Source organism: Berghia stephanieae, chromosome 6, assembly GCF_034508935.2.
Source record: "Berghia stephanieae isolate SIO BIC M18660-M18661 chromosome 6, UCSD_Bste_1.3, whole genome shotgun sequence".
NCBI lineage: Eukaryota > Metazoa > Mollusca > Gastropoda > Nudibranchia > Aeolidiidae > Berghia > Berghia stephanieae.
This window is the reverse complement of record NC_088365.1, coordinates 33,342,960-33,358,441: the sequence shown is the minus strand read 5'-3', so window position 1 is coordinate 33,358,441 and position 15,482 is coordinate 33,342,960. Positions and strand designations below refer to the sequence as shown.

General features: G+C 33.9%; 1 protein-coding gene across 1 annotated transcript; it reads left to right on the top strand.

The window, feature by feature from the left end:
• Positions 1 to 325: 325 nt before the first annotated feature.
• Positions 326 to 15,482, top strand: LOC144974908 (splicing factor YJU2-like). The gene is made up of 7 exons (XM_078918386.1): positions 326 to 482; positions 5,592 to 5,692; positions 6,030 to 6,174; positions 7,405 to 7,536; positions 9,552 to 9,733; positions 11,497 to 11,647; positions 14,367 to 15,482. Exons 1-7 carry the CDS (start codon positions 459 to 461, stop codon positions 14,721 to 14,723), a joined length of 1,092 nt encoding a protein of 363 aa, XP_078774512.1. The 5' UTR covers positions 326 to 458; the 3' UTR covers positions 14,724 to 15,482.

Here is a 15,482-nt window from a genome sequence, read left to right as displayed (position 1 = left end):
GAAATCACTTTAAAATTTCGTTGGAGTTAGGTAGGGCAAAACTGTACACTTTGTGGACCAAGGCCACCCACCCACCAACCATCCTTCACCAAGAGCAGTTATGGCAACCCTTTAGATATGTACAATCTGAGTCTGGCAACATGCATACGACCCCCCTTTGCACGTAAGTTCACTCCTCTCTATTGTTCACACATGTTTGTATGGTTATCTGTATTCGGACATACATTCTGTAACGTTTCGTGAACAGTTTCCGTATTTTGGCCCCAAACCGTCTCATTTGACCCTTTTCTTGTCAAAATCTGGGCCCACGACAAAAAATCACCTGGCAACCCTGCTAATCTTCCCGGAAACCGAAACGAAAACAAAACGTCGAAGTCAAAGACGACAAAACAAACCCCAAGCAATTGTCTAACATCATATAACTTTTATAGTTTGGCTCCTAATTATCAAAAGGGACAATGTCTGAACGTAAGGTTTTGAATGTAAGTATGAAGGAATATATTTTCTAATCCATAAATTTCCATGTGAAGGCGAAATGAAAGGCACTCTCACAGGTCACAGGCACAGGTGTCTGGGCCTGGGGATAACGAAAATTCGTTATTCCCAGACACATTTGAAACTCCGCTCTTTTAAACAATTTTCCACATTCCCGAATATGGAATGTTTCCAAGTGCACATAGAAATAAGGAAATTTAATAAAATATCTGTAAAAACAAAATTAACCAACATTAAATCAGTTGTCTAGATATACACTACAACTACACAAGTAAGGCCGAAAATGGTTTAGTTTAGTCGTCTGCCCTGGAAGTTTTACCAGAATCGACGTTGTGGGTTCAAATCCTGGTTCCGCCACTTTTTTTCCGTCTTCTTTTTGCAGGACGTTGCAAGGGATAAATGTCCCATCCATCCTCACCCCCCCGGCCCCCACCTCTTTTTTTTTTCTTTATTAAACTTCTCTCTCTCTCTCTCTCTCTCCTCTCTCTCTCTCTCTCTCTCTCTCTCTCTCTCTCTCTCTCTCTCTCTTGGTTCCTTTCTAGTCTCTGTCAAATTGTCATATCGTCCCCACTCCGATCTCAAAAAATGTCTAAAAAGAATAAATAATTAAAAAGCAAACAAACAGAAATATTCAGGGAGCGACCAAATGGTCAGATAGAGGAAAAAAAACAAAACAATAATTATTATTTAAAATTAAAACAATTTAAAGAAACTAGTAAAAAGCCCGTTATTTCGCGGGGAAAGAACTATTTTCATTCGAGACTGTACTCACCATCATTTAATGAGGGCAGATTGGTAAACAACGTTGTCTGTGTAATTTGGTATATCTTCGGTTGATTTTTCTGTGTGGCCCAATAATATATTTAATAATATATTCCCTCAACTAACCCAAGAAAAAATTAAACCTAGTACCTTTAATTAACCCAATAGGAAAAACAAAACACCTAGCACTTTAATAATACTTATGACTAACCCTAATAGGAAAAAAAAATCATCCGATCTCGAGCTAACCCTAATAGAAAAAATCATGACAAATTGAATAAATAAACGCCTGACAAAAGATCAAAGGTGAAAATACAAATTTAAAGAATACTGGGGATGTAGGAGCTTTCGGAATGTCTCCCCTTTACTTAACTTATGGAAAAACAAACTTCCTAGCACCTTTAATAAGACTTATGACTAACCTCTCGAGCTAACCCTAATAGAAAAAAAAAAAAAAACAACTCTCGGACTGCTTTGCACTACCTTTCAATAGATAGTTCAAAGATGACGTCACTCAGGCCTTTGTTATTGTTTTTGCCATCCACGTTTGTGAGTTGTTCTCACTAAACTGTATTAACCAGACTATAAAAGTTCATGGTTACACAGAGTTTGTGTGTTGGTCGGTTATACTTCCGGATGGCAATGTTGTGAACTCCTTGGCCAAGCGCATTCTATCTATATTTAACAAATCAAAATAGCCGCTGAAAATCAAAACAATGGTCAAATTAAGAAATTTTAAACTTTCACGCAATTAGAACATACATAACAACACTGATCACCGCTAAATCAACAACACAACGGAAGTAATAATAATACTTGATGTCATAAATAGATGACGCAAATTGACAACTTTTTACAGTGTCAAAATTAGTTGATTTTGGGAGTCAAGTGTCGTCGTTGGTACATATTTTATGATATCTGTTTGACTCAACGAACTTTCAAACTGACTTTAAATTATAAAAGGAAATCAAGTTATCTGTTTATCTATCTGTAAAAAATACATTTCTAATTTTCAAATCTTTCAGTAGAGTTGTGCACCGTATCAATTTTTTTATTGACTCAAATAAGTACAATGTTATCCACAATGCTATATTTTTTAAAGAAAGGATTCATGTTTAGAAACGAACAAAAGGCCAAACAAAAAGAAGAAAAGAATAGACTCGCTCAAAAAAAAAAAAAAAAAAAAGAGGTGGGGGGAGGATGGATGGGGCATTTATCCCTTGCAACTTTCTGTAAAAAGAAGACGGAATTTAAAAATTAAAAAAAAAGTGGCGGGACCAGGATTTGAACCCACAACGTCGATTCTGGAAAAACTTCCAGGGCAGATGACTAAACCATTTGGCCATGACACCCACTTCGAAGTCGACGCATATTGTGTATATGTAGTAACAACTGATTTAATGTTGGTTAGTTTTATGTTTTTATAGATATTTTATTAACTTTCCTTATTTCTATGTGCATTTGGAAACATTCCATATTCTGGAATGTGGATAATTGTTTAAAAGAGCGGAGTTTCAAATATGTGTCTGGGAATAACGACTTTTCATTATCCCCAGACAGGTGTCTGGAATAATCACAGCGCACAAATCAAAGGGGCAATTCGGACTCGAGCCTGATTAGTCTCCTGTGATTATTCGGACTCAAATTCCAATCTGCGTGTGCAGTGAAACCAGTGACGCCAGTGAGGGTGTGAATGAACTTAATGATTGTGTGTCTGAGTATATAAAGTTTGTGAGCAACAGGTGTGTGAAAGAAAAGAAGTTAAATGTTATCCTCAAATAACAAACCATGGATAACAAAAGAACTGAAATCCTTTTTAAATGAGAAAAAGTATATACGCTACCAAAGATAAACTAAAAACGAAACAAAGAGAAATCAGAGAAGAAATTATTAAATGTAAGGAATGTTACAAAACAAAAGTAGAGAGAAAGTCTGGTGACATCAAAACAACTTGGAAAGGCGTGAAAACAATTATCAATTACAATGAAAGCGAATCTAAAGTACATGACAATATTGATATAAATAATCTGAACAAATTTTACTCCCGTTTTGTTTTGATTCTACCAATAATGAATACGAAATTGCACAGACTAAAAAATTATGGATAGGGGGTGTATAAATGACGAATGGGAGTATGAAGTTAGTGAGTATGAGACAAAGTATATGTTTTCTAGACTGAAAGAAAGGTAGGCGGCTGGACTGGACGGTATAAAAGGTAAAATTTTGAAAACCTGTACAGAACAAATGCTATTGGAAAAACTTCAGAAATTATTCCCTGTCCCCAAAAAAGACGAAGTAAAATCAATGGATTATCTGAGACCTGTCGCTCTCACATCAATTGTCATGAAATGTTTTGAAAAACTTATTTTGTTAAGAATCAATAACCATGTTAGACCTCTTTTAGGCCCTTATCAATTTGCCTACCAAAGTAAGTGCAGTGTAGAAGATGCTATCCTTGTTTTCACAAATGATATCTACAAACATTTAGACACGCCTAAAACTAAAAAACTACTGCAGAATTCTTTTGTTGATTTTTCTTCCGCCTTTAATATGAATCAGCCCCACTGCCTTGCTCATAAACTTTCTACTTTTAAAATAAATCCTTATATCATATCCTGGGTGCTAGACTTCCTCACAAATACAATACAATATATACATGTAAGAGGAGATGTCTCCAATAACATAACTATAAATATTGGTGCTTCGCAGGGCTGTGTAATCTTTCCCATACATTTTATACTTGATACAGACGACTGTAAAATAAGCTCATATCTTATCATACCCCTTTTAAAATTTGCAGACTATACTACTCTACAAGGATCAATCACTAATAATGACGAAATAAATTATAAGGAAGAAATAAATAAATAGTTTCCTGGTGCGACAATAACCACCATGAACTGAATGTAAGACTAATTATAGACTAGAAAAGATAAAAATATCAATGACCATTTTACTATTAGAGATGAAATAGTAGAACAAGTAGTAGAATACAAATATCTAGGAGTCACCATGGACAACAAATTATGGTGGGACGTACATACCAGTTGTATCAATAATAAAATTAATCAAAGAATCTACTTTTTATGGAAATTGTCCCATGCCAGCTTAACATTGACAAAAAACACTTTGTACGTTATTTTATAGATCTGTAATAGAAAGTGTTTTGGTATTTTGTATTACTGCCTGGGGGGTGGGGGGGGGGGGGATCGTCTTAGCTCAGCAAAAGCTATCTTTGACAGGACTATTAAAAGAGCTAACAAACTTACCACAGCCATGTCTTTTAATGATTTATATACAGGATGCTACTTAAGAAAAATTGGAAGTATTTTAGACAATCCAACTCATCCTCTAAATCATCAGATAACCAAGTCGAACTGAAGTAACCAATTGTTTTCTATCCGAACAAAAAGTGAAAGACACCTCCGATCCTTTTTACCTTCCAGTTGCAGAATGTTTAATAAGGAAAATAATTTATAAATTTTGGTCTACGTGTGTTTTAACTTTGAATCTTCTTCTTTAAAATTACTCCATACCTACAATTTTTAAACATTAGTGTATAAAATCGCTGACTACAACTTTACAATTACCTATTTAATTTAATCTAGATGTGCCATGTAATTAATACTATTATGTAATTTTTCTCAGTCAATTTACAATATTATTACACCGTATCTACTAATTCTTAGCTTTTTACTAATTTTTTTCTTATATGTTGACATCAATATACACTTTACTGGATATCTCTATCTTTACAATTATATAATCTGTACGTCCCTTGAAATTTATACTATGTAATTTTTTTAAAAGCTGGTCGTTATAGGCAAATATCTTTTTTTTAATGGGCACAGATTTCAGTGGCTGTGGTTGCTAGGTTTAGATTGAAAAATTCAGCAGAGTGGCCTCTACTCTAAGTCAGGTTTGACTGTATAGCACAATTCTGGCTTTGAAACTACTACTTAGCTTTAAACATGCTTTAAACATATATAATGCCATAGAAAATGTATTTCCTGATTAGAGAGGTCCCACTGTACTACTGAGGATATGTCTCAAGTTTCTAGCATTTTTGGCTGGGCGACTGTATTATAAAAATTTTAAAATAAATTACAAGATGTTTTATTTAATATCAGAAACTAATATCCAATGTTTTCTATCAATATAAAACACTTATTTATACTTATATGTTTGGGTTTTTTAAACCTCCAAACTCCATCTGATGGTACTCATAAATTGCATGACTATTTTTTATCTCTTCAACATCAAATTAAACATATTCACTCCATTATTATTCCCTAGTTCATTAGTATAAATTAATCCTTTTTTTTTTCTTTCAGAAATACTACCCTCCAGAATTTGACCCATCGAAAATCCCTAAACTGAGGGTCAAGAAGACTGGAATCTTCAGTATCCGTATCATGGCTCCTTTTAACATGAGGTGTGTCTCTTTTAATTTTCTGTTAATAATTGTAGGATAAGTTTGTTCATTAAAATTAAAAGAAATTCAAAGAGTTAGATTTTAAAAAAGAGGTTTAAAAGGATAAAAGAAGTATAGTGCAGACAAGATACATCAACATTTAAAAGACAACTCTTGAAACGACCTCATTTTTTTCCCGTAGTAAAATGTACAAAATTTTGTCATGTTGTGGAAACTTAGTGCTCAATTTTTTTTAATGACACTAAATTATAGATATAGGCTGATCTTATTGTTGTCCATTTACATCTAGTTCACTTTTTTATGCATTCAAATAGTTTTATTTTTTTATTTTGGATAGATGCAATACTTGTGGGGAGTACATCTACAAAGGTAAAAAGTTCAACTCCAGAAAAGAGAATGTGGATGATGAAGATTATTTGGGTCTCAGAATCTTCCGGTTCTACATCCGATGCCCAAGATGCATTGCTGAAATTGCATTTAAAGTATGTGTTGCTTTGCCTGCTGCTCTCCTCACAATTTTTCCTTTTTAAAATGTATTTTTTATTTTTTTCTCCATGATTTCATTTTCTTTTAAAATATTGACCCTTTTTTTGAAAACTTAAACCGTGGTTTACAACTTTTAACAGGAGAAACTTATTTTATCTTAATCAAGTGAGAAGAGAAGTGCCAGAGGGCAGTAGAAAATAAACTTTTTGCGGCAGTGGGAGTCAAGTCCAAGATTTGACTGTGATGGCACCCTCTGTCTGGCAGTTAGAGAGAAAAAGAGAGACACCCTACAATTAATACCATCCACCACTCAAAAAATAAAAACTGGTCTCAGATATGTACTATCTATCTTGACTCCCTCTCGCTACTTCTTGGGGTCATGAGGTCAGCACACAAAAACTGTGAAAGTTCATTGGCGAGCTAAGCTATGAGCTATGTAGAGCGTCTCCCTTGTGGTCAGGTTGAGGCTGCATAACAGTCAGGTCTTCGGTTCAACTCATGTTGCTGCCAAATTTTTATTCTCCATTGTCCTTTGCCATTTTTCTACTCACTTCTTTTCCTATTATTAGCAACATAAGTGCCTGCTCCACTCACTTTTCTGATCTCTTTATATATATAAATGGGACTTGTTTTTCTGGACAATTCATACCTGTTCATGTGGGTTTTTAAAAACAAAAATTAAGCCTTGAATATTATAGAAGCCTCTAACTCTTGAGTAACATTGTACAATTGGAATTTATGATTTTTTTTTTTCTTTAGATTTGATCAATCTGAAAAAAAAAAAAAAAAAATGTTACTCTGATATTATTTTTGTTGTCTTGGTGTTTTGAAGTGATGTAACCGTGGGTGCAAGATTTCTAGCTTAACCCGGATTTCTGGCTTTTTGATATTGATTTTAATTTATTTCGACCTCTAGATCATCTCAACATAATACTGGCAATAGGTCACATTTCAAAATAAGTTTCAGCCTTTTAACTTTGTTGGAAATGGATTTCAGGCTTTTATGGTCTACCTACTTGCACCCATGGATGTAACACATAACACAAAGTTATTTTTTTTATGTGTGGAATAAGTATTGGATTTTGCTATCCCAATATCCATTTTTAAAAAAAAATTGCTTATTTTAGAACAGGTCTGTTTATAAACTCAGCTTTCATTCAGCATCTCAATAATGTTTTTTAATTATTATTTTTTCATTTAAATATTCTTTCTCCATTTTTCTCCAGACAGACCTTGAACGAACTGATTATGCTTTGGAGGCTGGAGCAACTCGTCTGTTTGAAGCAGAAAGACTCGCTCATGAGATGGCAGAGAAAGAGAGAAAAGAAAAGGAGGAAGATGAACTCAACCCGATGAAGGTTAAAAGGAGGGGTTTTTTTATTGTGCTTAAAACAAGATTAAGATATACAAATTTCATGTTGCTATAATTTGTATTATTGATTATCTATAAGATAGTAACAATACAAAGTTTTTCATTTCTGACATATGTAAACGGAATCTTGGAAATGATAATCATACTTAAGTAATGATATTGCTAATATTGCAAAGCCTTGACATTATATCAAGCCAAAGCTGTCATTTTTTCTTTTAGCTCAGAGAAATAGTTGTCCCTTTGGAAAGTCTACCATATTTGCCCTTGGTTGGCAAGATAATAATAATAATAATGATTATTATTATTATTATTATTATTATTATTATTATTATTATTATTATTATTATTATTATTATTATTATTGGTGTTATTTTAAAAAATTATTATTAGTATTATTAATATTATTACTATGATTATTGATTTTTAAATTAAAAAAAAAAAATTCTTGGGAGGGGAGGGGGGGGGGGGGGGAGTATTTCCATTTCTATAATCTGATGATAGCCTACCCCCCTTTCTTTTTTTTTTTTTTTTTGTTCCACACATTAAACATTTGATACATAAAAGCAAAATAGGGCAAATAACCTCCCTCTTTATATATTTTTTTCTGCTGCCCCTCAACTATTTGGGTTAGAATTGGATAGACAAAGATGATATTTTACGTTCATTGGTGAATTCGGCAAAGAGTTTTCCACTCTGAGTTGGAGATTTTCTTTTTTCGTTTATTCAGGTACTAATAATAATAACTCAATGCAAGAATGGCTTACTGCCCACAGGATCACTGAAATTATATTTTACGGCCACCTGCATGGATTATCAGCCATTACATAATTAGGTCATTCTAATTTTTAAACATCACAAGCCACTAGAAAAGGAGTTTTTTATTGTTGTTATTACAGTTATGACTATCATCAAGTCATCTCGATATAGATCTAAAGACACATCTAAATATAAATCTAGCATATATTTATAGATGGACTCCAGAGGTAGGTAACCGACAATAGACTTAGATCTAAGATAGATCAGCTAGAGCATTCAAATGAAGGAAATAATTGTCACACCTGTTAATAGGTAATTTCAAGTGATAGAACATAAAATACAAAAGAAAATTGATTAATCTTTTATATCCCTTTCTTATTTTTTTTTTTTAAACAATTAATTTACGTCGTAAGTTTTTGGTTATGCTGATCTATGTCAAACAAAGCTTTGATTTAGATTTGAATGTCTGTTGACATTTTCTATTTTTTTGTGAGTGTGTTTGTGGCGTGTGTATGAGTGTGTTTGTGTGTGTGTGTGTGTGTGTGTGTGTGTGTGTTATGAAGTATCTTTCTTTGACTTAGTCAAAATCACAAGATTTCAAGTTTGTGAAATGCTGTATCTTCTTGCCAGTTAATCTTTTTGTCTCGATATTGAACCTCGGTGGTTGTAATTTTTGAAGGTGCATGGTTGTCAATTACCATTTTTTATTTATTTTTGACATCCCACATTTGATCAACACTTGTCTGTAGATTTCCTCTTTCTCTGCCTCTATTTGATCACCTTTTTTTTTTCAACGAAAGTTAAGAGTTAGAATTGGATTTTCTTTTGCCTGTATCGGTTCAATTGAGGTTGTGAATTATTTCAGCTCATCGTTAATATGTCATAAGTTCCTGCTTCTAATCTGTACCTTTTGTTTCATTTCAAATTTGAAATTTAATTTTATTTTTTTAATTTTTTTTTTTGTTGGTTAACAACATTTGTTCTTTCTTGTATGATCATTTAAAAAAAAAAAATGTTCTTTAAAAAATTTTTTTTTCTTCTTTAAAAATTTTTTTTTTTTTGAGTTGTTGATATCACAACAATAGAAAAACACTTTAGCTCTACTAGCATCGAATAAGGACCTTTGGAACTTGGTTGTTATTTAATTTGATAGTATTTACTTCTTAGGGTATGAAAATGAGTGTTAAACAGAAACAAAATAAGAAAATTGTGATGCATTTTGATCTAAATATCTGTGTTTTTCAGTTGCTTGAGAACAGAACGAAAGCCAGTCGTAACGAAATGGAACAGATTGACCAGCTGGAAGAGTTAAAAGAAATGAATGTGAGGCATGCACGTGTAGATCATGAGACACTTCTCAAACAACACATGGTGTATGAGGAACAGCTTCTCAAACTCCAGGAGGAAGAGGAAGACAACCTTGTTAAGTAAGTGAACTGTATGTTTTCCTTCATAACCTGTACTTAAAATGCCTGAATGTGAAAATTCATTGTTTTTTCATGTTTTGAATTTGTGAAAGCGATTTAGTTGTTTGTGTGCACCTACGATTTTTATTTATTTGAAAAAAAAATATTTTTTTCTTTTTTGTTAAAGCCACCAATTATGACAGACTTAAGAGGTCATAGCCCTACTTATCCAGTGCCTTGTCATAGCCGTTGAAGTCCCAATAGCTCAGTTGGTAGAGCACTCGGTACACACACAAATGGACCGACATTGATCCTGGGTACAGTCGAGATTTATTTCTGTCCCCCATGTCCACCCAGCAGTGATTTGGTAGCTGGGTCTGTTAGATCTGGTGGAAAGTACTTTGCAATAGACTAGCATCCTATCCAAAGGGTAGCACTTGCAATTGTATGTTTTACGCTGTAGAAACCAGGATAAATTCCAGCTCCATAGGCTCTGAGGACGGACTATTTATGGGTGGGTGTGTGTGTGTCATATCTAGGCATCTAAATTAGATTTATTGTGTTGCGCATTATATAGTCTATTTTGTGGTGGATTGAATTCCTTTCAGGGAAGGGAAATGTTGGCCTGCAGGATGAGGTTTTTATACCAGTTCAATTTTGCTGTCTCTGGTGACCCCTATATCATTTGTGCTTTCCATGTGACTTTTTGTTCTTGTTAAAAGATTAGACCATTTTTTTTTCACTCAGGCTCGTTTGAGGGTCTTTTCCTACGAGGGGAAAGTCAAGTTAAATTATGCAAGAGATAATATCAATAGTTTTTCTTCATAAATCTCTCTATTATTTACCATTAATTATTTTATTAATGAATACTTTCTCTTGGTTTACTAAACAAGTGGATAAATTGCTGTTGGATTCATTTAAATTTCCTGAGTGAACGTTTCCCCTAAATGTCCCACTTTTTCTTGAGTATTTCTGAGTGCCGAACTGACCTGATGCAAAGGTTGTAAAAACACAAAGGTTGTAAAACAAAGGTTGTAAAACACCTCAATCAAACCTTATTCATCTACGGTCCAAATTACTTGATTCACCAAGTTTATTACTTGGTTTTAGATTTGTTTTGTTTTTTTGTTTTTTTTTTGTGGGGGGGGGGGGGGGGGGGGGGGGGGGGGGGGTCACATATTCCATTATTTATTTCATTAACAATCCTACCAAAATCTTTATGACCATTATGAGGTGTGTAGGTTTGATAATTCATTTTCTTATATTTTTTTTTTTTTTGGTACCTTTTCTTTTTTAACCAATTTTCTTTCCCCTCTTTCTTGATGGAGCAAGAATTGCTGACCGCAAAAGGGGGTTAGAGATTCACCAAAGGCAGATTCATTTTTAAAACTTTAGTCATAAAAAAGAATTGATGTTTCTTTGTTTATTTTTATTTTGAAAATATATAAAAGGTAATATTTGTTTATTTGTTTTTTAGGGTTTTTTTTCATTAAGATGAGAAGCCATGTGACAGATATCGATTTCACATACCTTATATTTATATTTGTTAAAAATCATTTGCCTTTTTAATATTGATTTATAATGTAGATGTGAGTTAGTATCTTTGTCATAAATAACGCATTTTGTTATGGTAAATTTTTATTTTACTTTAGTTAAATGAAATAATCAACATTGCAACACAAATGTATTATTTCTTGCTACATTCATCTAAAATATTTCCTTGTTAAAAATGAAAAATTGATAAAAAAAAAATATTTGTTTATTTATTTGTTTTCCTTACTTAGGGCTATAATGGGCAGAGCAAACTCAGGGCCGATAATCAAAAGGTTACATGATGATGATGATGACTTAAGGGATAAAGTAGAATCCTCAGCCAGTGCAGCCAAGATATCCAAGCCTTCTCCTGGAACCAGTAATCCATCAGACATTCTTGTGGTAAGCTTTGCTTTGCAGAAAATTTTGTTTTGGTCCATGGGTTCAATGCTTGTATATTTTCTTGTAAAGTTAAGAACAGAATGTATGTGTTTCCTTTCCGCTTACATTTTTTTTGGTTATTTTTTGTTTTGTTTTTTAAAATTATATTTTATGATTACTTACTTATTGGAACCAGAGACCAACTGAGCTCTAGCCCGTTGGTCTTGTGCCATGATGTAGAAGTTAGATATCCTTTGTAGTTGTTCCAGGTGACTATACAGTTACTGATGCTTGGATTTGGTGGGAGGAATGTGCATCTAAGGTCTTCAAGAGGTTGACATTCAAGCAGGTGGTGTGTTACTGTTTCATTGGTGTGTTGACATAAGGGGCAGGAAGGGAACGTGTCTTTTGTAATTTTGGTTAATTCGCTGTTGAGCGGTATGTGTTGTGTTCTCAGTTGAAAGGTGATGTTTTGTGGTGTCTTCTGAGCTTATTTAGTCTATCAGTCTTTACAGGAGTGATCATATGAGTAAACATACTTCTACTGACCCATGGTTCTCATTGCGCAGCTGTTCATTCATTCTTCTCTTATTTGTTTTTATTATTTGTTTTGCTGTGTCTTACGATACTGGAATTGATGGTTGCAAAAGTATTGATCTGAGCCTGGCTAGTCTGTATGCATTATCATTTCCTGATATATTTGAATGTCACTGTATCCATCGGAGAAATAAGTGTGTGTTGTAAGGAATTCATCTAGTTGAGATCTTAAGCTATTGAAGGTTGGGAAGAGTATATTTAAATCCAGAGCTTGGAGAACTGATTTGGAGTGTGAAGATTTCAGTGTGGGAAAGTTTTGAAGTGTTTAGCTGGAAAACATGAGAGATGTAGCAGTGAGGTTTCTATTGTAAGTGCCTCCGCCTCATAGTTTGAGCAGGAGCTTCCAGGCAGGAATTATGGATTTCATCTACTAATAACCCATACCCAGCATTTTTAGTTCCTTTGTGGGCAGATCCATCTGTGTAAACATGTATCAGTTGTCTGGGTATTCTTAGACCTGTAAATTCTCAGTCAATTAACTGAAATCAGTCAATTTGTCAAATTCAAATATTTAAAAAAAGGAAAGAAAGAAAGAAATAAATAAAAAAAAGAAAGAATTCACAAATCGTAGTCGAATGACCGTAAAGTAATTAGGAGTGTTCCACAGCACTACGCATAGCTCATGGGGACTGTTCATATTAACGATGTATATATTGCCAAGACTAAGCGACGGTTTTTATAAAAGGCGTATCTGAACACATCCCTGGGTATTTTCACACATCCTTCGTTAAATTATTTTTTCACTTTCCAAACCGTCGTGATCCCAACTGTAGCCAATTTTAACTGAGCCACCGAGCGATAAATTTCACTGTTTCATCTAAGCCAAAATTGACCACATTTACCTGGCGAGTCTCAAAAGTATGATAAAGTAAATTGCGAATGCCGGAAGTCCGTTATCTAGACACCTTCAAATCGAAAGTTAGGATAGATTGCTACAAGCACATTTCGATTGCCTCACGTTGTAAACAAACTGGTTGACCGTTTCTTCACTGATTGAGTACCTGATTATAAGGAACAATGGTAAGTAGCTTAATTAATTCCCGTGCAAATCAGGACGTTTTCTGCCATTGTTTTGCTCAAGCGCAAGAGAGCTTACTGTTTTGTGGCGACTTACCTTCATTTCGATTCTTTGAATTTTTCCGCTACGCCTGCCAAAGTTTCTTCTTGATAATTCACTTCTACTTAATAATTCGGTGTATTGGCCAGAAGTCATATTTATTTAAGTTTTTTTTCTGTCATTAACTGATTGAAAATCAAGTTTGCTCTTTGCTACATTATTCTAATGTTCTCACAATGGCTGAGCTGTTCGTGGATCGCAGTTCAGACTTGTCGAGCATCGATAAAGATATGAGGAATAAATTCAATTGGCCATGGCTAGAAGTTAAAGATGATAATGGTGATTATTTTTCTGACTATGTCAAAAAAATTCCAGAGGCAGGAATATGACTTTTATGAAGTCATCTTTACCTATATGAATGACATGCTTATTTATATTTAGCATTCCTTCTACATCAAATTATGGCAGTCATACTTCCAGTAAGAAATAACACCCACTATTTTAATGTATTGTATTTATCACTCTCCTCTCCAATGATGCCCTTGTTTTTAAAAAAATAATTGAATCTTCAGTTTGTCGAAGAGTTCCAGTCAATTTTTATAGAGCTCATTTACAGGTCTATATTCTTTTATTGTCTTCATTGCTAATGTTTGTATATCTGATTTGTTTTTATTTCTTATTGTTGGTTCTTCTATTAGGTTAGTCTTTATTTTTTGAAGTATTAGTTCGATATATGCAGGTTTTTGACTGATAAAAATTGTTTTTTCTCTGATTTCTGGGAGTCTGTGTCTTTAGTTCAAGTTGTTAACAATATGTAGCTGGAATATTTCATTTAATCTTGTTCTTGGTCTCCATTTTCTGCCAGAATGCTGATGCTCTGCTCCAAGTGGTTCCACATCTGTGTGCTTTTCACATTATGCTATGAGTGTCGATCTCAGTCACCTGAGATGAAGCGAAGGGCTTGATTTTGTACTCTGTCCAAGGTTTTATTTGAAAATTATATTTATAATTTGACATCTTATACTTGCATTGCTAATTTTGCCTTTAATTAATTTATTTATTATCTTATCGTCTCTTGAATTACAGGACAAGTCAGTACCATCAGCAAAAGAAGATGACAATAAGAAGGCAAATGTCCCAAGTTGGCAAAGGAGTGTAGGTTCCTTCTCCAAGACTTCCTTGGCTGGTCTGGTGAAAAAGAAATCAACAACTCGATCCTCAGTGTCACCAAAGCCGATTTCATCTTCTTCGTCATCATCCTCATCGACAAGCATGGAACATTCTAATGCACAGCCTCAATCAAGTGATAGTGAAAAGAGCACAGTCTCAATAACAATGGTGGGTCAGAATGATAGGGAAGATGTAAAGGTTAAACCTTCTGCTATCACAGGTCTTGGACTTCTCGGTGATTACTCTGATAGTGAAGAAAGCAATAGTGACTGAGTGACTTAGTAACTTAGTATTAGACAAGAGTAATCGGAAAATAATTCTCTATTCACTGTCATTGAGTTTGAGGCTCTTATTTATATTTATAATTCATTGGATAACATAAACAATAAGGTTAGTTGTCAGTGGACATGGAATGCCTAAGTGTTGACCAGTAACATTTCTTATATTTTAGGCTTTGTTCAAATTTGACAGTTTGTTGCCCTGATAAAAATTTTATTTATTTGCCACAATCATTTTTTTTTTTTTTGGAAAGTCAATGTGTGCATGGTTTCCTCGGGCCATGTGGTTGTTTTTTCCTCGTTTTTATTTTTTTTAAAAATTTCACTGACATGCTCTCAGCCATGTCAAGAATAGAGAACAGCAAATGGGCGAGTAGTCACTTGTGTTTGGGACTGGTGGAAGCTCTCTCTTTACTTCACAGGCCTGTAAATTTTCAGCCCATAGGCTCATTTCAGACTTTTAACAGTTCTCAGTTTTCAGTCTTTCAACTGTCTTGAGACCCTTTATTCATGGAAACTCCAAAGCCTAATAATAGATCGTAATCCAAGATCTAGTCAGTCTTAGTTTAGGCTATCGGGAAAATCCAAAAATGAGTAAATTCTGCTAATGGGTTTTACCGATGATAATCGTGAAACTACTTTCGTCATCTCAGGTCATGGGCCCAAAAGGCTGAATAATTAATTCACTCATTGTAATAAGCCATCACGCATTTATTTTTTTCACCAACGGCACTGTTGTGTTTGTTATTATTAT

Bases quoted from the DNA above. Each gene is read 5' to 3' on its own strand.
- LOC144974908 (XM_078918386.1), top strand. From the start codon at position 459: ATGTCTGAACGTAAGGTTTTGAAT. The intron at 483-5,591 runs GTAAGTATGAAG...TTTTTCTTTCAG, and splicing joins CTGAACGTAAGGTTTTGAAT to AAATACTACCCTCCAGAATT. The intron at 7,537-9,551 runs GTTAAAAGGAGG...TGTGTTTTTCAG, and splicing joins ATGAACTCAACCCGATGAAG to TTGCTTGAGAACAGAACGAA.